Source organism: Prionailurus bengalensis, chromosome A3 (assembly GCF_016509475.1).
Source record: "Prionailurus bengalensis isolate Pbe53 chromosome A3, Fcat_Pben_1.1_paternal_pri, whole genome shotgun sequence".
Classification (NCBI taxonomy): domain Eukaryota; kingdom Metazoa; phylum Chordata; class Mammalia; order Carnivora; family Felidae; genus Prionailurus; species Prionailurus bengalensis.
This window is the reverse complement of record NC_057354.1, coordinates 62,587,966-62,604,717: the sequence shown is the minus strand read 5'-3', so window position 1 is coordinate 62,604,717 and position 16,752 is coordinate 62,587,966. Positions and strand designations below refer to the sequence as shown.

Sequence of the window (16,752 nt, the reverse complement as noted above, 5' to 3'; positions counted from 1 at the left end):
GTGCTGAGGATACAGCACTGATGAGGTATGCTTCTTTTTAATCTGCATAAAAAATTGTTAAATTTATAACTGTGAAAATAAGGGCTAGCATTTAAAGAATAGCAAACAAGTTCCAGGTGACATAAATGACTTATTTCTTTTAACCCTCTCAATGGCTTTATATGCTGGGTTCTATTATAGTTGTATCCAAGGAGGTAAAGTATTTTGCCCGATGTTACACAGCTAGTAAGTATCAAAGGCAGAACTGGAACCCAGACAGTCTGGCTCCAGAACCTAGGCATTTAATCCCTCACAGCTCCACTCCCCACCATGCCTACTGTGATTAGATAAAGAGCAAGGTGATGAGCATATAGAACAGTGAGCCAACCTTGGCTTGGGTGATGGGAAAGTTGTCCTTGTGAAGGTAACAATGAAGCTGAAACCAAGAGAATGAAATAATGTGGTATGTGTTGGGAGAGAAGATCTCTAGGAGAAAGAACAGGGGGGAAAAGAGGCTCTGAGGCAGAAAGGAACTTGATAACATTAAAGGGGGGGAAAAAAAGGTGAGAACAGTACAACTAGGAAACAGGTGAAAAGAGACAAAGTTGGAGAGAGACATAAGCCAGAACCTGCAGGGCCCTAGTTGTCCCAGTAAGAATTTTGGTACTGACCATAGACTGCCTTGTGTTAACTTTCCTGTATTTGGTAAATAAAGAGTAGATCCTCAAAGTCACGGGCATTAACCTTCTTTATATCCTTCCGCAGAGAACATAGCCCAGGACATAGGGCATGGTTTCTGTGTTGACTAATGGTCTATGTATTGGTTGACAGATAGCAGGACACCAAGGCAAGAGACATGATTAGAGTTGAAAACTAAATCTTTACTACTTCATATCCACTAGGATGGCTAAAAAGTCAACAGTGACAACAAAAACATGGTAAGGAGCACCTGGCTGACTCAGTCAGTAGACTGTGAGAGTCCTGATCTTGAGGTTGTGAATTCAAGCCCCGTGTTGGACAGAGAGATTACTTTTTTTATTATTATTACAATTTTTTTTAATTTTTTTAACGTTTTATTTATTTTTGAGACAGAGAGAGACAGAGCATGAACAGGGGAGGGTCAGTGAGAGGAGACACAGAATCTGAAACAGGCTCCAGGCTCTGAGCGGTCAGCACAGAGCCTGACGCGGGGCTCGAACTCACGGACCGCGAGATCATGACCTGAGCCGAAGTCAGCCGCTCAACCGTCTGAGCCACCCAGGCGCCCCTATTACAATTTTTTTAACATTTATTCATTTTTGAGAGAGAGAGAGAGAGAGAGAGACAAAGCATAAACTGAGGAGGGGCAGAGCGAGAGGGAGACATAGAATCTGAAGCAGGCTCCAGGCTCTGTGCTGTCAGCACAGAGCCCAGCGTGGGGCTCGAACCCAAGAACCATGAGATCATGACCTGAGCCGAAGTTGGATGCTTAACCGACTAAGCCACCCAGGTGCCCCAAGACTCCTTTTTAAAAAAATGATAAAAAGTGTTGGCAAGTATGTGGAGAAATTTAAATCCTCATACATTACTGGCTGGATTGCAAAATAATGCAGCCACTTTGGAAAACAGTCTGACAGTTCCTCAGAAAGTTAAACATAACGGTAATTCCATTCTTACAGGTATACTCAAGAGAATTGAAAACATATGTACACATAAAAACAAGTATACAAGTGTTCAGAGCAGCATTATTTATAATAGCTAAAAAGTGTTAACAACCTAAATGTCCATAAACTGGTGAATGGATATATAAAATGTGATATATCTATACAGTGGATTTATTAAGCCATAAAAAGGAGTGAAGTACTGATACATGTCACAACATGGATGAACCCTGAAAACATTACACTCAGTTAAAGAAGCCAGTCAAAAAAGGCCACATATGTACAATTCCATTTATGTGAAACGTCCAGAACAGACAAATCCATAGACAAAAAAAGTGGATACGTGTTTCCAGAGGTTAGGGGAAGGGGAAAATGGGGAGTGACTGCTAATGGATATGAGATTTCTCTTTAGGGTGATGGAATATTCTGGAATTAGTGGTGATAGTCCCACAACATTGTGAATATATTAAAAACCTGAATGTTACAGTTTAAAAGCCTGGATTTGTGGTATGTGAATTATATATCAGTAAATCTGCTATAAAAAAACTTTATTTTTTAAAAATATTTATTTTGAGAGAGAGAGAAAGAGTGCACGTGCATGAGCAGGGGAGGGACAGAGAGAGAGGGAGAGAGAGAATCCCAAGCAGGCTTTGCACTGTCAGCACTAAGCCTGACATGGGGCTCAATCCTGTGAACCATGAGATCATGACCTGAGCCAAAATCAAGAGTCGTATGCTTAACTGACTGAGTCACCCAGGAGCCCCAAAAACTTTATTATTTTAAACCACTGAGATTTTGGAGTTGTTTGTTATCTCACTATAACATAACCCATCCTGACTGACACATTCAGCCAGGCTATCAGTCTAGTGCATGGGCAGAGTAATGACATGTACAAACCAGCAGACACTCAAAAAATTCAAAAAGCTATGGAAAAGTGTGTCCCACTAGGATGAGAGAGTAACTTAAGAATGAAGAAGACATGGGATCTGGGAAACAGGATCCAACACAGGAAACAGACACAGGGAATTCTAAAGATGATGGTGAGGGGAAGTGCTGGGATGGTAGCTGTGCTACAGGGCTGGGGAGCAACCAGTGTATGCCGGACAGAAGGCCAGGAGGGATATCCCCAGGAAAAACAGTAAAACTGGTAAAAACAAAAAAAACAAAAACAAAAAAAAAAAACCAAACCAAAAAACCTGATGGATTTGAATCTGGGGGAAATTGTATTAAAAGGAGTATCACAGGAGCACCTGGCTGGCTCAGTCAAAAGAGCATGCAACTCTTGATCTCAGGGCCATAAGTTCGAGCCCCACATAGGGTGTAGAGATTACTGGGAGGGGGTCGGGGGGAGGAAAAGGAGTATCACAGAGCTACTGAAGGATGTTGGAAGACTTGGTCAGACTTTCAAGATAAGCAAGCAAATGAAAAAAACAAAGCAACTCCTAACTTACAGTAAAACACAAAGTTATATAAGAAAGGATATGGAATGAGAGTGCAGTTGAGCCTTAAACAATGCCGGGATTAGGGATGCCAACTACCCTGCCTTGCACAGTCGAAAATCCATGTATAACTTTTGACTCCCCCCAAACTTAACTACTAATAGCTTATTGTTGACCGGAAGCCTTACCAATGATATAAATGGTCAATTAACACATATTTTATATGTTATATGTGTTATGTACTATATTCTAATAATAAAGTAAGCCAGAAAGAAGAGAATGTTACTAAGAATATTATAAGGAAGAGAAAATACATCTACAGTACTGTACTGTATTTATTGAAAAAAATCCACTCACTAGTGGACCCACACAGGGGTGCCTGGGTGGCCTGGGCAACTGACTCTTGACTTCTGCTCAGGTCATGATTCCAAAGTTGTGGGATCAAGTCCCAGGTCGGGCTCTGGGCTAAGCGTGGAGCCTGCTTGGGATTTTCCCTGTCTCTTTCTCTCTCTCTCCCTTCCTCTGTTTCCTCCCCCACTCATACTGTCTCTCTCTCTCTAAAATTAAAAAACAAAAAAACAAGGGGACCCATACAGTTCAAACGTGTTGTTCAAAGGTCAACTGTATATTACTTGATATGCAGTGAAAAAATATACATCATCATAGTAAAGAAAATAGTGAATATAGATTTAGTCCCCAGATGAGGTATCATTATATTGGGAGAACAGAATGCAGAAAAGGCAGAGTGAGAGAAACCTAAACTCCTGTGCATGATAAACAGCAGTAGAAATGTCTGAAAGTGATGAATCAGGAAGTTTTGGGAGAGAGACGCTGGGAGGCCAGAAGAAATGACAGATGGGGTAAGAGTTGACTTAATAGACAACGTGTCAAATTGAAAAATTCAAGGGTTGCTATTTAGAAACATAGAGGTTAATATTAGTAGAAATGACCAAAAAGAGCACTTCTTGCTCCATCTCTCCCACCCTTTATTCTCTCTCCCTGGTACTTATCTTGGGCCAGATTTCTGCTGTTTTTCTATTTATTCTCCCATTAGTGCCATGTAGGGATTTTTATCTTCTCTCTGCCCTGTTCCTTCCTCAGCACATCAGTCTTACTGTTTTTTTTCATTCTTTGCTAATTTGGGAGATGAGAAATGATTTCTTGCATTTCTTTGCTTGTTATTGATGGGCTCAAAATTTTTTACATCTTTTCTTGGTGGGGGGCAGGTGCTTTGGAATCCAACTTGGCAAAGTGATAAATGGTATCTCATTTAGTTTCTTTGATGAACAGAAACTGATTTTTGCTACATCTTTTTTTTTTTTGGTCCATTTGGGCAATCATATGTTATAAACTTTCCCCCATCTTCCTTGGGAATATTCGTCTTTTTCTTATTGAATTATAAAAACTCACATTAGGAGCACCTGGCTGACTCAGTCAGGTGGAGCATACAACTCTTGATCTTGGGGTTGTGAGTTCAAGCCCCACATTGGGTGTAGAGATTACTTAAAAAAAAACAGTCTTTAAAAAAAACATATATTTTTAAAAAGCTCATGCTAAAAAGGCTACTAACCTTTCAAACAATACCTATGTTGCACATAGGTATGTATGTACCTACTTTGATATTTGTCGTTTAAGGTATGTTTTTCTGCATAGGAATTTAAATTTTATGGGGTCAAACCTATCAGCCTTTTCCTTTTCAGGGTTTGCCTTTCATGTCAATGATGTTTGGTTTGGAAAATCACGAACAACGCAAAAAACTTTGTATTGTGTTCAGATTTCAAGAAAAACTGTCAGGAAGGACTTTTTCTTTTTAAATCTGCTGCAGTGGAAAGCAGTTGTAGCACCAAGATCCCACATGTAGCTTTTTCCCCACACGTAGCTTTTTCCCCACACGTAGCTTTTTGAAAGCCATGCCTCTTTTAGGAGGCATAGTGAGGTTACTGTTAAATTGTTTCATGGCTTATATATGTTTTTAAAATATCCATTAATCTTTGCACTTTTGGATAAGATGCAATTTATACAATGTTCAGACCATAAGCAGAAGAAATCTTAGTGTGGAAGAGATGAGAGCAAATGATCCAGCTCCATCGTCATGACAAGAGGCCTCAAGAGTAGTCAAGATGCGATAGCAAAACTGTACTGACGTTGAGATTTTTCTTTCACTTTACATAAGAAAGTGACATAAGAGCTCATTAATTAAAAAGCTGATTTTTTCCCTTTTTTAAAGACAGACCCATTTCTGGACTTAGGTTTCCTTTAGAAAAAAGGAGGCCTACGTATCTGCTTACACATTAGGAAGGGATTCTCCTGAATCTTTATTGAAACAGTCTTTGATTTCCCTATTCCTTTTCTCACATCACCTCGCTTCTCTCATTTTCTCATCTAAATTGTGTGACTCTGGCAATGATTCACTCCAGATAACTTGCTTATGTAAAGAGGAAACATTAACTGTATACCTGATCTTGAAATCAGAACGGTGAGAATAAGACAGAAAGAGAAAAGAAAGAGGAAACGCAAAGTGGCCAAATTATTTTGTTTCTACAGGCCCAGTCACCTCAAGCCACTGGCTCCATACTCCTGTGACTTCTTCCTGTCGTTCCCCTCCATTCCTCTCCAGAACCAAGAACCACTCACCTTTGTGACATCACTTCTACTGCTAAGCAACAGACCTGGGGCTCTCTTCACCCCCATGAGCCCTGGGAGAACGTTGGACCAAGGTGCTCCAAGAAGGAGGCTTTGCTGCAGAGGGAAGGAGAGAAGGAGGTGGAAAACATGCTGCGGGTTGTCGTGGAGTCAGCCAAGATTAGCCCACCCCTAAGCCCCCCACCCAGACCCTGCGTGTCCATCTACTTCCAAGGTGAGAGCCAGGATGGAGAGAGAGCCCCAAGAGGGAACATGCGTTCAGTGAAAAAATAGACTTATTGGTGCCCTGGTCTATAAAGATGCCCTGTGTGACAGAAAGGTGAGGTAGACACTGTCCATTTCTTTCAAAACTTATGTTTATTGCTATTATTTCTCCTATTATGACATCTCTGCCTCCCGTTTTTTTTTCCGGGGAAATGGCTACAGGGAAAAGAGAAGATTAATACTTCTCAAGCTGCTTCTGTGAACTAGGGCTTGTGCCACAAGCCGAGGCTTAAAAAAAAAAAAAAGTACCTGCTTCATAGGATCGATGTGAGGACTTTAAAAGATAATATGTGTACAGCTCTTTGTACAACATCCAGTAATGACCATTCCATCCTATGAGAGCCTTTTCATAAACATAATGATTTTTTCTCCTCACAATGATCCCATGAGGCAAGTTTTATTGTCTCCATTTTTTATAGATAAGAAAAGTGTCCAAGAAGGTTGGGGGATGAAATGATTTGGGGGAGAATGTGAAGGAGATTAAGTATGTCTGTGTAACACAGAGCTGGGAGCAAAAAAGAAGAAGGCCAGGAGAAATATAGTCTGTTGGTGGAAAGTAGGGGGAGGTGGATGCAGTCAAATGAGGTTTCCTAGCACATGTGGGGAGTGAGAAAAGTAAGGCCAAGAGAAAGAAGGCACAGTATTTTCTATAACAGGCATGAGTAAAGAATGAGGTTCCTTAATTTGTTTTTTCTGGGTTGTGAAACCGTCCTCACTGAATGTGACAACACCCCTCAGAGAGTGGACATCTGGGACTCCAGGTTCAAGGGCCATACATGTTGATGTCCCCAGGTACAGGTTCAGAGAGGTGTAGTGGACGTTTAGTGTGTCTTAGCTGTGAGCCAGGGGATAGCCTGATTCAGAGCCTTCTTTCCTACCACCTCGAAGGCATTATCTTTCTCCTCCCAGAAATACCGCTTACAAAGATGCCTAAATCCCAGACTCCTGGGCTTTCCCACAGATTTACCTACAAATTCTTATAACTGAATGTTTGATATTTTTTATTCCCTTTTAACCTTTCCAAGCCCCTCTTCCCCCATATACCATCCACTACCCTGCATCCCTTCCCACTACCCAGCAAGTGCATGCTTGCACACACACTCTCTCTCCCCCTCTTTCACATTCTTTCCTTGGGAAGGATATCAAGGTAATATAGCAATTTAGAGGTTCTTTGCAGCACTATAGATTGTTCTTTGTTAAAGATATTTCTGGAGGAAGGGGATTTTAGTGGATGAAGAACTCTCAACCCATTATAGATGTTTTGGCATGACTTAAGGTCCACTAGACTTTGCTCTGGTAACAAACAAACCTTTAAATCTCAATGCCCTAACACAATAAAAGTTTATCTATTTTTCACACCAAGTCCTGCCTTGATGGGGCAGCAATCCTGAGTGGCTCCTCCAAGCAGGGTTTAGGGACCAGCTGCTTGCTGCTTTTAGCTGCAAAGTCATCCTGGCACCACCCTGCCCATAGATCGTGAGGGTGGATGTGAAGAGTGGAGAGAGGAAGAATGTCCTGGGAGATTTTAGGAGCCGATCTTGGCAGTGATGAAAATCATTCCCAAACTGCATTTGCCAGAACGAGTCACGCGGCACCACCTGGCTGCAAGATGACTAGGAACTACGTACAATGGAAGAAAATGAAGCAAACACATTATCTGTCACATGGGATGATGTTACTCTTACAAAAAGTGAGAAATTTTGAAACGCCCAGAGTTAAGAATCAACTTCGTGGCACATCTCCCAATGTAGATTTGAAGTTTTCTTAGAGTCCTACCTCTCTTTACCACACTTGAACCTAGACTTTGAAATATTTCCTACCACCAATGACAGCCTCTTGGTACCTTTGCAGATGTCAAGAGGAGAACTAGTGAAGTGGAAGGGAATAACCCCACATGGAATGAGGTAAAACACATCAGGACAAATCCAAAAGAAGCAGTGACAACCCCAATAGTGAATTTGGGTCCTGGCCATGCTCAGAATTCTAGAGAGAGGACAGGGAGCCTCACAAGCTCTCCCCAAGGCTAGGGCATCTCAGCCTGGGAGGAGCCCCTGAGCCGATATGGTTTTGCAGGCCTGAGGGCCACAGCAGCCACATCTGCCCAGAGCTGTTCTTGGCCCTTCCCCTCCACTCCGGGGATGGACCCACGATATAGCCCATGTTGTCCAACCTGGCCATCCTGATGTTCCGAGAAACCTGAAGCAGAGACCAGGTTCCCTGTGCAGGATCCCTCTCATCTTCCATCCATCCATATCCCCCACCCCCACCCCAGGTCCCCAAACTCCATAACTACTAAGACGCCCATGATATTGCAGTCACACTGCGGAGTCCAGGAAGGATGCTCAGCATTTTGGTGAAAGGTAGCTAATGCCATCCTGTTAAGAAACCAGACTTGAGAGAGGTTCCTCAGTTGAAGACAAACAATGTGCCAGCTCATTCCCTGCATCTTTCCTCCTTTCCTAGAAGGGTGGGAAGGGGAGGGTGGAGGAAAGATGCTGACCTCCCCGTGCCTCCCACAGACGCTAATCTGGCACCTCTGGGACTGCTCCTTGCCAAATGACTCTTGTCTGCAAATCATCCTTCGGGACATGGGCGCAATAAAGAAAGAAAGGTGAGGCAGAGAGAGGCCGGAAGCTAACTCTGTGATCAAAAGCCACAGCACATGCTGCATCTCCTGTCTCTATCCATAGCTCACTCAGGTGGCAAGGATCATACCCATTCCAGCTAATTAATGGGGGAAAAATGGTGGGGGATCTGCGGAAGGGTGGTGAGGCTGGATATGCAGACTAGAACCAGGACCCTGGGAAGCCAGGGGCAGTTCTGTCTCTTCTGAAACCACAGAATCTCAAATCTCTGCTTCTCTCTACCCAACCCTGGCTTCCCATCATGGACACATTCTAGTACCCAGTGGAGACTAACACCCACTGAGACTGGAACTAGGGCATCCCAAGTCAAAATTCCTAGGATGGGGAATCTGATTGGCCAAGCTTCCATCAGGTGTCTACCCCCGGTCCAATCAGCTGTTATGTGGTACTGTTCCCATTCAGGAGGAGTGTGAGAAGGAGCTTCTGGGAAGGGGCTGGGCAGGGCAGAGCCAGTAACTGGGCACCCAGTGCTCAGAGCTCCAAAGTCAATTACCAGAGACGCGAGAGTCCTGCGTCCTCTGGTGGATGCTTCACATCACTGCATTCTTCCTTCAGCCTCTGTGTGGACAACACAGCCTGTAATAGAGAAAACCCTAGATAAAGTCATGCCTGGGACAGAAGACACCCTTTCCCCTTGGCTCAGGATCTTATATGTATTCCTCATCTCCCCAGGTTCATTGGCCTGGCTACAGTACTGCTCCAGCCCTTGGTGCAAAAACCAAGCAACGTCCTTTTTGTGAAGGACCTGACCCTGCTTAACCATGCCATGATGTCCACAGATGTGAGTTGGGCCTCAGGAATGGTGGCTAGAGGAGTGGGGGGAGCCGGTGAAGCTGGGCTACTCCACTTTAACAGAGGCCCAATGCCTCCACCAGACAGCATTTCCTGCCCTAGGAGGCCCCATCACATTGCCATCATCTCCCTGACCTCCCCATCCTGCCATCCATCTACCCTCTCACCCCTACATCTACCCATTTAGATTGATTAGTCAGTTGTCCATTGGGTGTCAGCCACCGTGTTAAGCCTGGGATGCAAAACTGAAGCCCATGGTCCATTGATACTACTCACAGTGACAAGTGCTCCAGCACAAGGGTCAGGAAGGCTAGGTCACTGAGGTCAGGAGGAAGTGAATAATTCCATGTGAGAGGTAGCAGAAGGCTTTGTAAAAGATGTGATTGAGATAGATGGAGGCAGACAAAGACCAACCAAAGGAGAATAAGCAAAGGCTGTTTATGCAGACCTGGTTATGTATTTTGGCAGAGACTCAAATACAGGCAGAGGAGGGGGAAAGCTGTACAATGGAAACAGGGAAGGCTCTCGGTGTGCCCTAATTGGAGGCTACTGGTGAGGGAAGCTATAAGCGGACCAGCTAGAAGCTGGGCATCCTATGTGATTGGTTAGGGGTATGTATTTGGCTTTCTCTGGTTGGTCCTAGGTGGAAAGAAAGGACAAAAATTAGGGAAGCTATCAGTTATTAATTAGTCAATCAGTTTAATTAGTTAATTAGTTAATCAGTCAATTAGTTAATTAATTAATCAGTCCTGGCTATTTGGGGCCAATTGTTACAGGGGTTATTGTTTGGCTTCCTGGACTGGTTGCTAGAGGAGTACTCCGACTTCCTACAAGCCTGACTTAGAAATAGCAGGCTGACTTCCCAGGATGGTTACTGTAGATTTATTGGGTTGGTTTCCCGAATTGATTGCTGCAGATGTGGGTCAGAGTTCCATTTTTATATAAGGTCTGGCCACTGTCCTTTTGTATATTGAGTTTCTCAGTAGGCCCGAGTTTGCCCAATGGACGGGAAAGAAAGACAATGCCAGGCAAGGGTGTAAGGTGCATGTGTGAAGGCTGGAGGGAGACAGAGGCAGACAGCAGGTGCAGGGAGGGTTGGTTGGTGTACTGCTGGCACACGGGAGTTGGGAGGATGTGAAGGGAGTGGTGGGAGAGCTGAGACTAGCTGAGACCAGGGGCCTGAGGTGAAGGGCCTTATGGTCTATGCTGGTGAGTTGTGACTTTACTCTCATCGGTTAGGGCACTTACACAGTGTTTAGGAAGCAATTCTGGCAAAGGTCTAGAGTTTGGATGGGTAGTGAGCACTTGGAGGCAAGAGGTTAATTAAGAGGTATTTGCAGGAATCCTCACCTGAGGTCAGGAGATGTTGGGCTAGGAGGATTGCTGTTGTCATCAGCAGTTCTGGACTGGTCCCAAGGTGCCTCTCCCTCTCCTCCCTACCCCACCGCACCCCCCTTGTCACCACCACTACCATGTGCCTCTTCTATTCTCCACATCCCCTCTGCTATAACCCATTGCTCTCCCCCTACCAGTTCATAACCTCCCTCCTCCCCAGACTTCACAGACCCCATGGCATGGCATGGCCTGGTACCATGGCCATCATCGCTCCCCACAGGGGGACTGGGCATGAATTCAGCCAGGCCAAGTAAGGTTCCAGTGTTATGATGCGGCCAAGGATAGCAGGATCTGGCTTAAAGCTCCCCTGCCTTTGCCTTGCAGTGCACTGTCACTCTACAGGTGGCCCTTATGAGAAACCAGGATATTGAGAAGATAGGTATGTACTTGGGACTTACCCCTGCTCTTCTCCAAGCATAGCTGGATGGGCTCTTTGGGACTTTTGAGGCCATCCCTCAAGGCCTACAGAAAGATTATGACCAGGTTAGGGTTTAGAGGCCAGATCTTGAAACACCTAGCTGAGGTTATCTGTCCCCGACCCCCCCAGCCCCGCCAGTATTTCCACTTGACATCTCTAGAGATAAAGCCCAGCCTCCAATGGCTGCAGAGGGAAGCAAGAATAGCCATTCTAAGAGCCCCCCCATGTGTGGAGTGTGGGGCCCAGGATTATTGAGAGTGAGAGAGAGCCTATTTTCTGAGGAGGACATGTGCCCCTTTTGAGGCCTCTTGGCCATAGTTTTAGTCAGCACCTAGTCACTAGGGATAGAACAATGAAATGTGGCCATTGCCTCAAAACCTGAGCCCCAGCCTCCGAGAGCCCACCCAGACTGTGTTTCCCCAGGAGATGGCATAAGTGCACGAGAAGTGGCTATGCAGAAACTGATGGTCCCCAGCTCCACCATGTCTAAGCCTCTGTCTTCAAAGCCTCAGCACTTTCAGGTGAGGACCTTCCAGGTTGAAAGCCCTCATGATTCACCTGACTGTCTCACTGCATTCCCAGTTCATCCCCATCTCTCCACAAAGTCATGGCAAAGGGCCAGAGCTACCGGTCTTCTGAACCTTGCTGCACATCTTGCTTCTCTGGGTGCCATTCTGAGCCACTTCTGTAGGAAGCTGAAGCTAGAGACAGCTCCAGTGAGGCATAGGAGGCACTGTTGGCTGTACACCAACCAGACCTGGCAAGTCCTAGGGAGGTGAAGCAGAAGGCCTGACCCTGCCCTTCAGGAGGAAACACAAGGCTGGCCATCCTGTGGCCCCATCCCTTTCCATCAGGCTAGTTTGCCCAGGATAGAAGGTCACTGTGCCAAATCACTGCCCTTCCTATGTAGTAGAGGTTAGGGCAAAATTCTGACATGCGACCTGTTTGCCAAGTTTGGCCCTCTCTTGTCCCTGAGGGACAGTAGCTGTATGTATATCATTCCCTGAAGGGTCCCTGGACTTGATGGAGACACATGAGGCCTCATGGAGAAAGGCCAATCCATAGCCTGGGCTGGGAGATCCATATGCAGTTTACTATCTACAGTAAGATGGCAAGTTTCCATGACTGCCCTCCTGGCCACTGCCAACTCCTGTTCTTTCTCCCCTTGGGCCTCAGCCAGCCTGGGTCTTTTCTGGGCTCTGAATTGTTCTTCCTCTCCTTCCTTCTAATCTAGGCTGAGTCCCAGTAAAATATATAAAGGGGAAAGAGAAATAACAAGTCAGAAAGTAAATCACAGATCATTGATTCAATTGCATGGAACTTTAAAATTTGTAATTCCTTAAAAAGATTGTAGACAAAAGTAAAAAAAAAAAAAACCAACAAACTGGGTAAGATTAGACTTCATTCTGTGTTCTGTAACAAGTCCATAGCAATTGAGAAACACTAAGTCTACACAAGATGGAAAGGACAAAGCAGTGGAGGGGACAGTTCCCAGAAAAGGAAACAGAAGGAGCCACAGCCTTCCCAGCACTTGTCTTCAGGCTGGCAGCTCCCTGTGTGTCTTCCTTCTGTCTGCAATAGATGCCTCTCATCAGAACACTTTGTTCTTTAAGAAAAGAGTCTCTGTTGGAAAAGGGGGAGCCCAGGCCCCAACATGAGGTTCCCCTGTGTTCCCCTGTAGGTCCGAGTGAAGGTGTATGAAGCCCGACAGCTCATGGGCAACAACATCAAGCCGGTGGTCAAGGTGGTCATTGGAGGCTACCAGCACAAAACACGGATCAAGATGGGAAACAATGCTTTCTTCAATGAGGTGGGCCGCACATGACCTTCAGAGCTGAACAGGGCACTTGGGCCAAGTGGGCCAGCCAGAGGCTGGGCATTTCAGGCATCAGGCAAGCTTGCATCTTCCACAAACACTGACTGAGCATTGGCCAAGCACTGCTTGGCACTGGAAATACAAATGAAATAATTTGAAGCCTCACACTGGAAGAGTCAGTAGACTGTGGAGGGAACCAGCATGTGAACACATAAACAATGAAAATGAGATAAGATTGGGGTTAACAGAGATCTGATCTGGGGGTGCTGTTAATGCAGCACGAAATGCAGGCCCAGACCATGTATGTCTTGTCACTGCTGAAGCCCTAAGCTGTAGTATTGTGTCTGATACACAGTTGGAAGTCCATGACTACTCACTGAATTAATCAGTGAATAGACCAATAAATAAAAGATTAAAGCACAGTGGGAGCAGGGAGGAATGGGTGGACTGAGGAAGGGCTCCCGAAACCTTCAAGGAAGAATCTACCAGTGAAAGAGGGACATCATAGAGAATTAAAAGTGAGGAAAAAACAACTGTGTCTTCAGAAGCCTAGAAATGAGAAGCAGCAGGACTTGGCAGAACTGTAGATATGAGTGTGGCTGGAGGGGAGTGGCTGGAGGGAGGCCTGCAAAGTGCACTGGGACCCTGTCATGGATGACACTTGGGAGTCACGGAAAGAATCAGGAGAGTGACCGGGCTGGGTTTGCACTTGGGAAAGAGGTTTCTGGCTGCAGCAGGGGCTGGGGAGCAGTGGACTGATGGGGAAATCTAGAAGGAGGCAGAGGCTTGGGTCTCCATCCCAGGGCAGCTAGCTGGGCCTTAAGCCGCTCATGACAGATCCTCCTGGGATTCCCTACCCCTGCCCTTTACCTAGGCAAAACACCCCCTGCAGGAGCCTGGCAGGCCTCTGCTTCTGGAGGAAGAGTATGAAATGGGCAAGGGCTGGGGCAAGAAGCTTGTTATTCTGAGCCTCCAGGCTTACTGAGTCCTTGGGTGAAGTGGTAGAAGAAATGTCATCCAACCCCTATCCCCATTCTCTCTACATCAGATCTTCTTCCAGAATTTTCATGAAGTGCCTGCAAAGTTCTTTGATGAGACCATCTTAATCCAGGTGAGGAGCCAAACAATATGGGTCCATTTTCTTGTCCCACCTCAATCCTCGGAAGGACTTCAGCTCCCCGCCCCCACCCTTGGAGCCAGTCACTTCAGATGGTCCTTCTGACCCCAAGACACAACCTCCACCACCTTCGTCACTCCCTGGCAGCCCAGACTTCCCACAATCACTTAACAAATGTTATAGAATACCACTAGACCCTGAGCTGGGCCCCGAGGTGAATAGCCCCTTCCCATGTGCCAGGATTCTCATGTCACCAAAGGACCCCTCAAATGTTCCCTCAACATGGGACATTCCATTCCCTATCAGAAGGAACTCGGTAACAGTGGTGAATGTGTGGTTACCAAATGCCTCCTATGTGCCCAGCACAGGGCTAAGGGGAGCAAGGAGGTCTCTCCCTTGAAGAGTGTACATGTTCTTGGGAACACCGGAACATGGGAAATGATCAAGACAGCGTGCAATGGAGAAAGTCGAGTGCAACAGTTTTCTCTGGGCTGATCTTTGGGTTGACCAAGTGGATTGGACCCTCTGATCAATTTCCTCATCAGTAAAATGGAACTAAAATTCTGAACCTTACATGGTACCTCTGAGAATTAGATGAGAAGAACTATGTGGAAGTGTGGGCCATTAGGAAACATTATATAAATTCTAGAGGGCCATTAGGAAGCATTAAATACATTCCAAATGTGCCCTTACAATCCCTTCCATGGGGATGGGGGAAATGAGGGATGTGAATAACAAATCTTTCTGGGAACCCCTCTGCAGGTGATGAATTCCACACTAATGAGATTCAACGCAGAGATCGGGAGATTCCAAGTGAGCTCTGGATGAAGGAGGAGGTTTGGTGAAACAATTAACAGAGACTCACCATGGGTTCCATGCCTGAGTCTAGGGGCAAAAACTTGGATTTTCCTGTAGAAATATCCAGATTTGAATCTACCCAAGTTATTCAGAATCTCTTTCTCATATATACAATGGGAATAATGACATACTCAACCCACAGAGTTGTTGTAAGGATAAAAGTGTGTACCATTTATGAAAGAGCTGGGTGCCATGTTGAATAAAATGGACACATTTCAAACCTCTGCCTCCAGGAAATGGAAGCAGAAGGTCCAAAAATGCCAACCTAAGAAACACAGAGAAAATTGCTGTCTATGAGAACAGAAAGAAAGGTTTGCTTTGGAAAGACACAGGCTGGGAGATAAGGAAAGCTGACACTTATGAAGGGCTAAATAAGATTCTTCAAATCCAGGAAGATCAGGAAAAGGTAGGGTTGCCAGATTAAATACAGGATGTCCCATTACATTTGAATCTTAAACAACAGGTACTTTTTAAATACAAGTATGTCCTAAATAATTGCATGGCTCCTGACGAATACTCCGGGGGACATACATATACTAAAAATGTAGTCATTGTTTATCTGCAGTTCTAACTTAAGTGGGCATCTATTTTTATTTGCTAAATCTGGCAACCCCTGGGAAAGTCTTCCGTGTTGAGAAAGGTATATTTAGGACAAATCAAAGTAAGGTTTCTTTCTCACTACTTGTAATAAGCACATGAAGAGTCATGACCTGTCCCTCAAAGAAGCAACATGGGCTTTGAAATGAGAGATTCTGGAGAGGTTATATGGCAGGTGGTAAAAAATGTTGTGCTTTCGGCAAAGACCATCGCACAATTTCCAGACAAGGACTAATGATAATGAACTGTTAAATAATTTATAGACATGAGAGAAAACTGAGCCTTTTTTTTTTAATAATTTTTTAAATTTTTTTTGGGGGGGGGGTGGAGCCTGGGTGGCTCAGTGGGTTAAGCATCCAACTTCAGCTCAGGTCACGATCTCACAGTTTGTGAGTTTGAGCCCCATGTTGGGCTGTGTGCTGACAGCTCAGAGCCTGGAGCCTGCTCTGGATTCTGTGTTTCCCTCTTTCTCTGCCCCTCCCCTGATCATGCTCTGTCTCTCTCTCTGTCTCTCTCTCTCTCTGTCTCTCAAAAATAAACATTAAATTTTTTTTAATACATAAATGTTTATTTATTATTGAAATAGTGCAAGCCTGGGAGGGGCAGAGAGAAGGGGACAGAGGATCTGAAGTGGACTCTATGCTGAAAGCAGCCAGCCCAAGCCCTATGCAAGCCTGATGCAGAGCTTGGGCTCACAAACCGTGAGATCATGACGTGAGCTGACGTCAGACACTCGACTAACTGAGCCACCCAGGCGCCCCGATGAGTCTTTTTCCTTAAATTACTTCTTTGAAAAATTTCAAACATACACAAAAGCAGAGAGAATAGTATCATGAGTTCCCACATCCCAATCACTCAACTTCACTAATTCATTGCCAGTGATGTATTGTCTACCCCTGGCCTACCTCCCCACCCACTGGATTATTTTGAATCAAATCTAAGACATCATATTTTTAAACATTTCAGTTAATATTTCTATACATAAATATCTTATTAAGCATAAACAAATGTAATTATCACATTTTAAAACCTTTATAATTCCTGGATAGCATTAAATACTAATCAGTGTTCAAATTCCCCTAATTATCTTATGAATTCCTTTTATGTTTTGTTCAAGTCAGGATCCAAACCAGGTGCGTACTCTGCAGT

General features: G+C 44.9%; 1 protein-coding gene across 7 annotated transcripts in view; it reads left to right on the top strand.

Annotated features, from left to right (window-relative positions):
- FER1L5 (fer-1 like family member 5) overlaps window positions 1-16,752 on the top strand; it is a 60,350-nt gene that overhangs the window by 1,654 nt on the left and 41,944 nt on the right. For all 7 annotated transcript variants that reach the window (XM_043603247.1, XM_043603246.1, XM_043603248.1 and 4 more), the window contains exons 2-10: window positions 5,603-5,915; window positions 7,817-7,869; window positions 8,485-8,576; window positions 9,283-9,391; window positions 11,122-11,176; window positions 11,639-11,736; window positions 12,897-13,025; window positions 14,080-14,142; window positions 14,911-14,961. In XM_043603247.1, coding sequence (XP_043459182.1) covers window positions 5,831-5,915; window positions 7,817-7,869; window positions 8,485-8,576; window positions 9,283-9,391; window positions 11,122-11,176; window positions 11,639-11,736; window positions 12,897-13,025; window positions 14,080-14,142; window positions 14,911-14,961 — 735 coding nt within the window. In that variant the 5' untranslated portion in view covers window positions 5,603-5,830. The remainder of the gene's footprint in view (window positions 1-5,602; window positions 5,916-7,816; window positions 7,870-8,484; window positions 8,577-9,282; window positions 9,392-11,121; window positions 11,177-11,638; window positions 11,737-12,896; window positions 13,026-14,079; window positions 14,143-14,910; window positions 14,962-16,752) is intronic.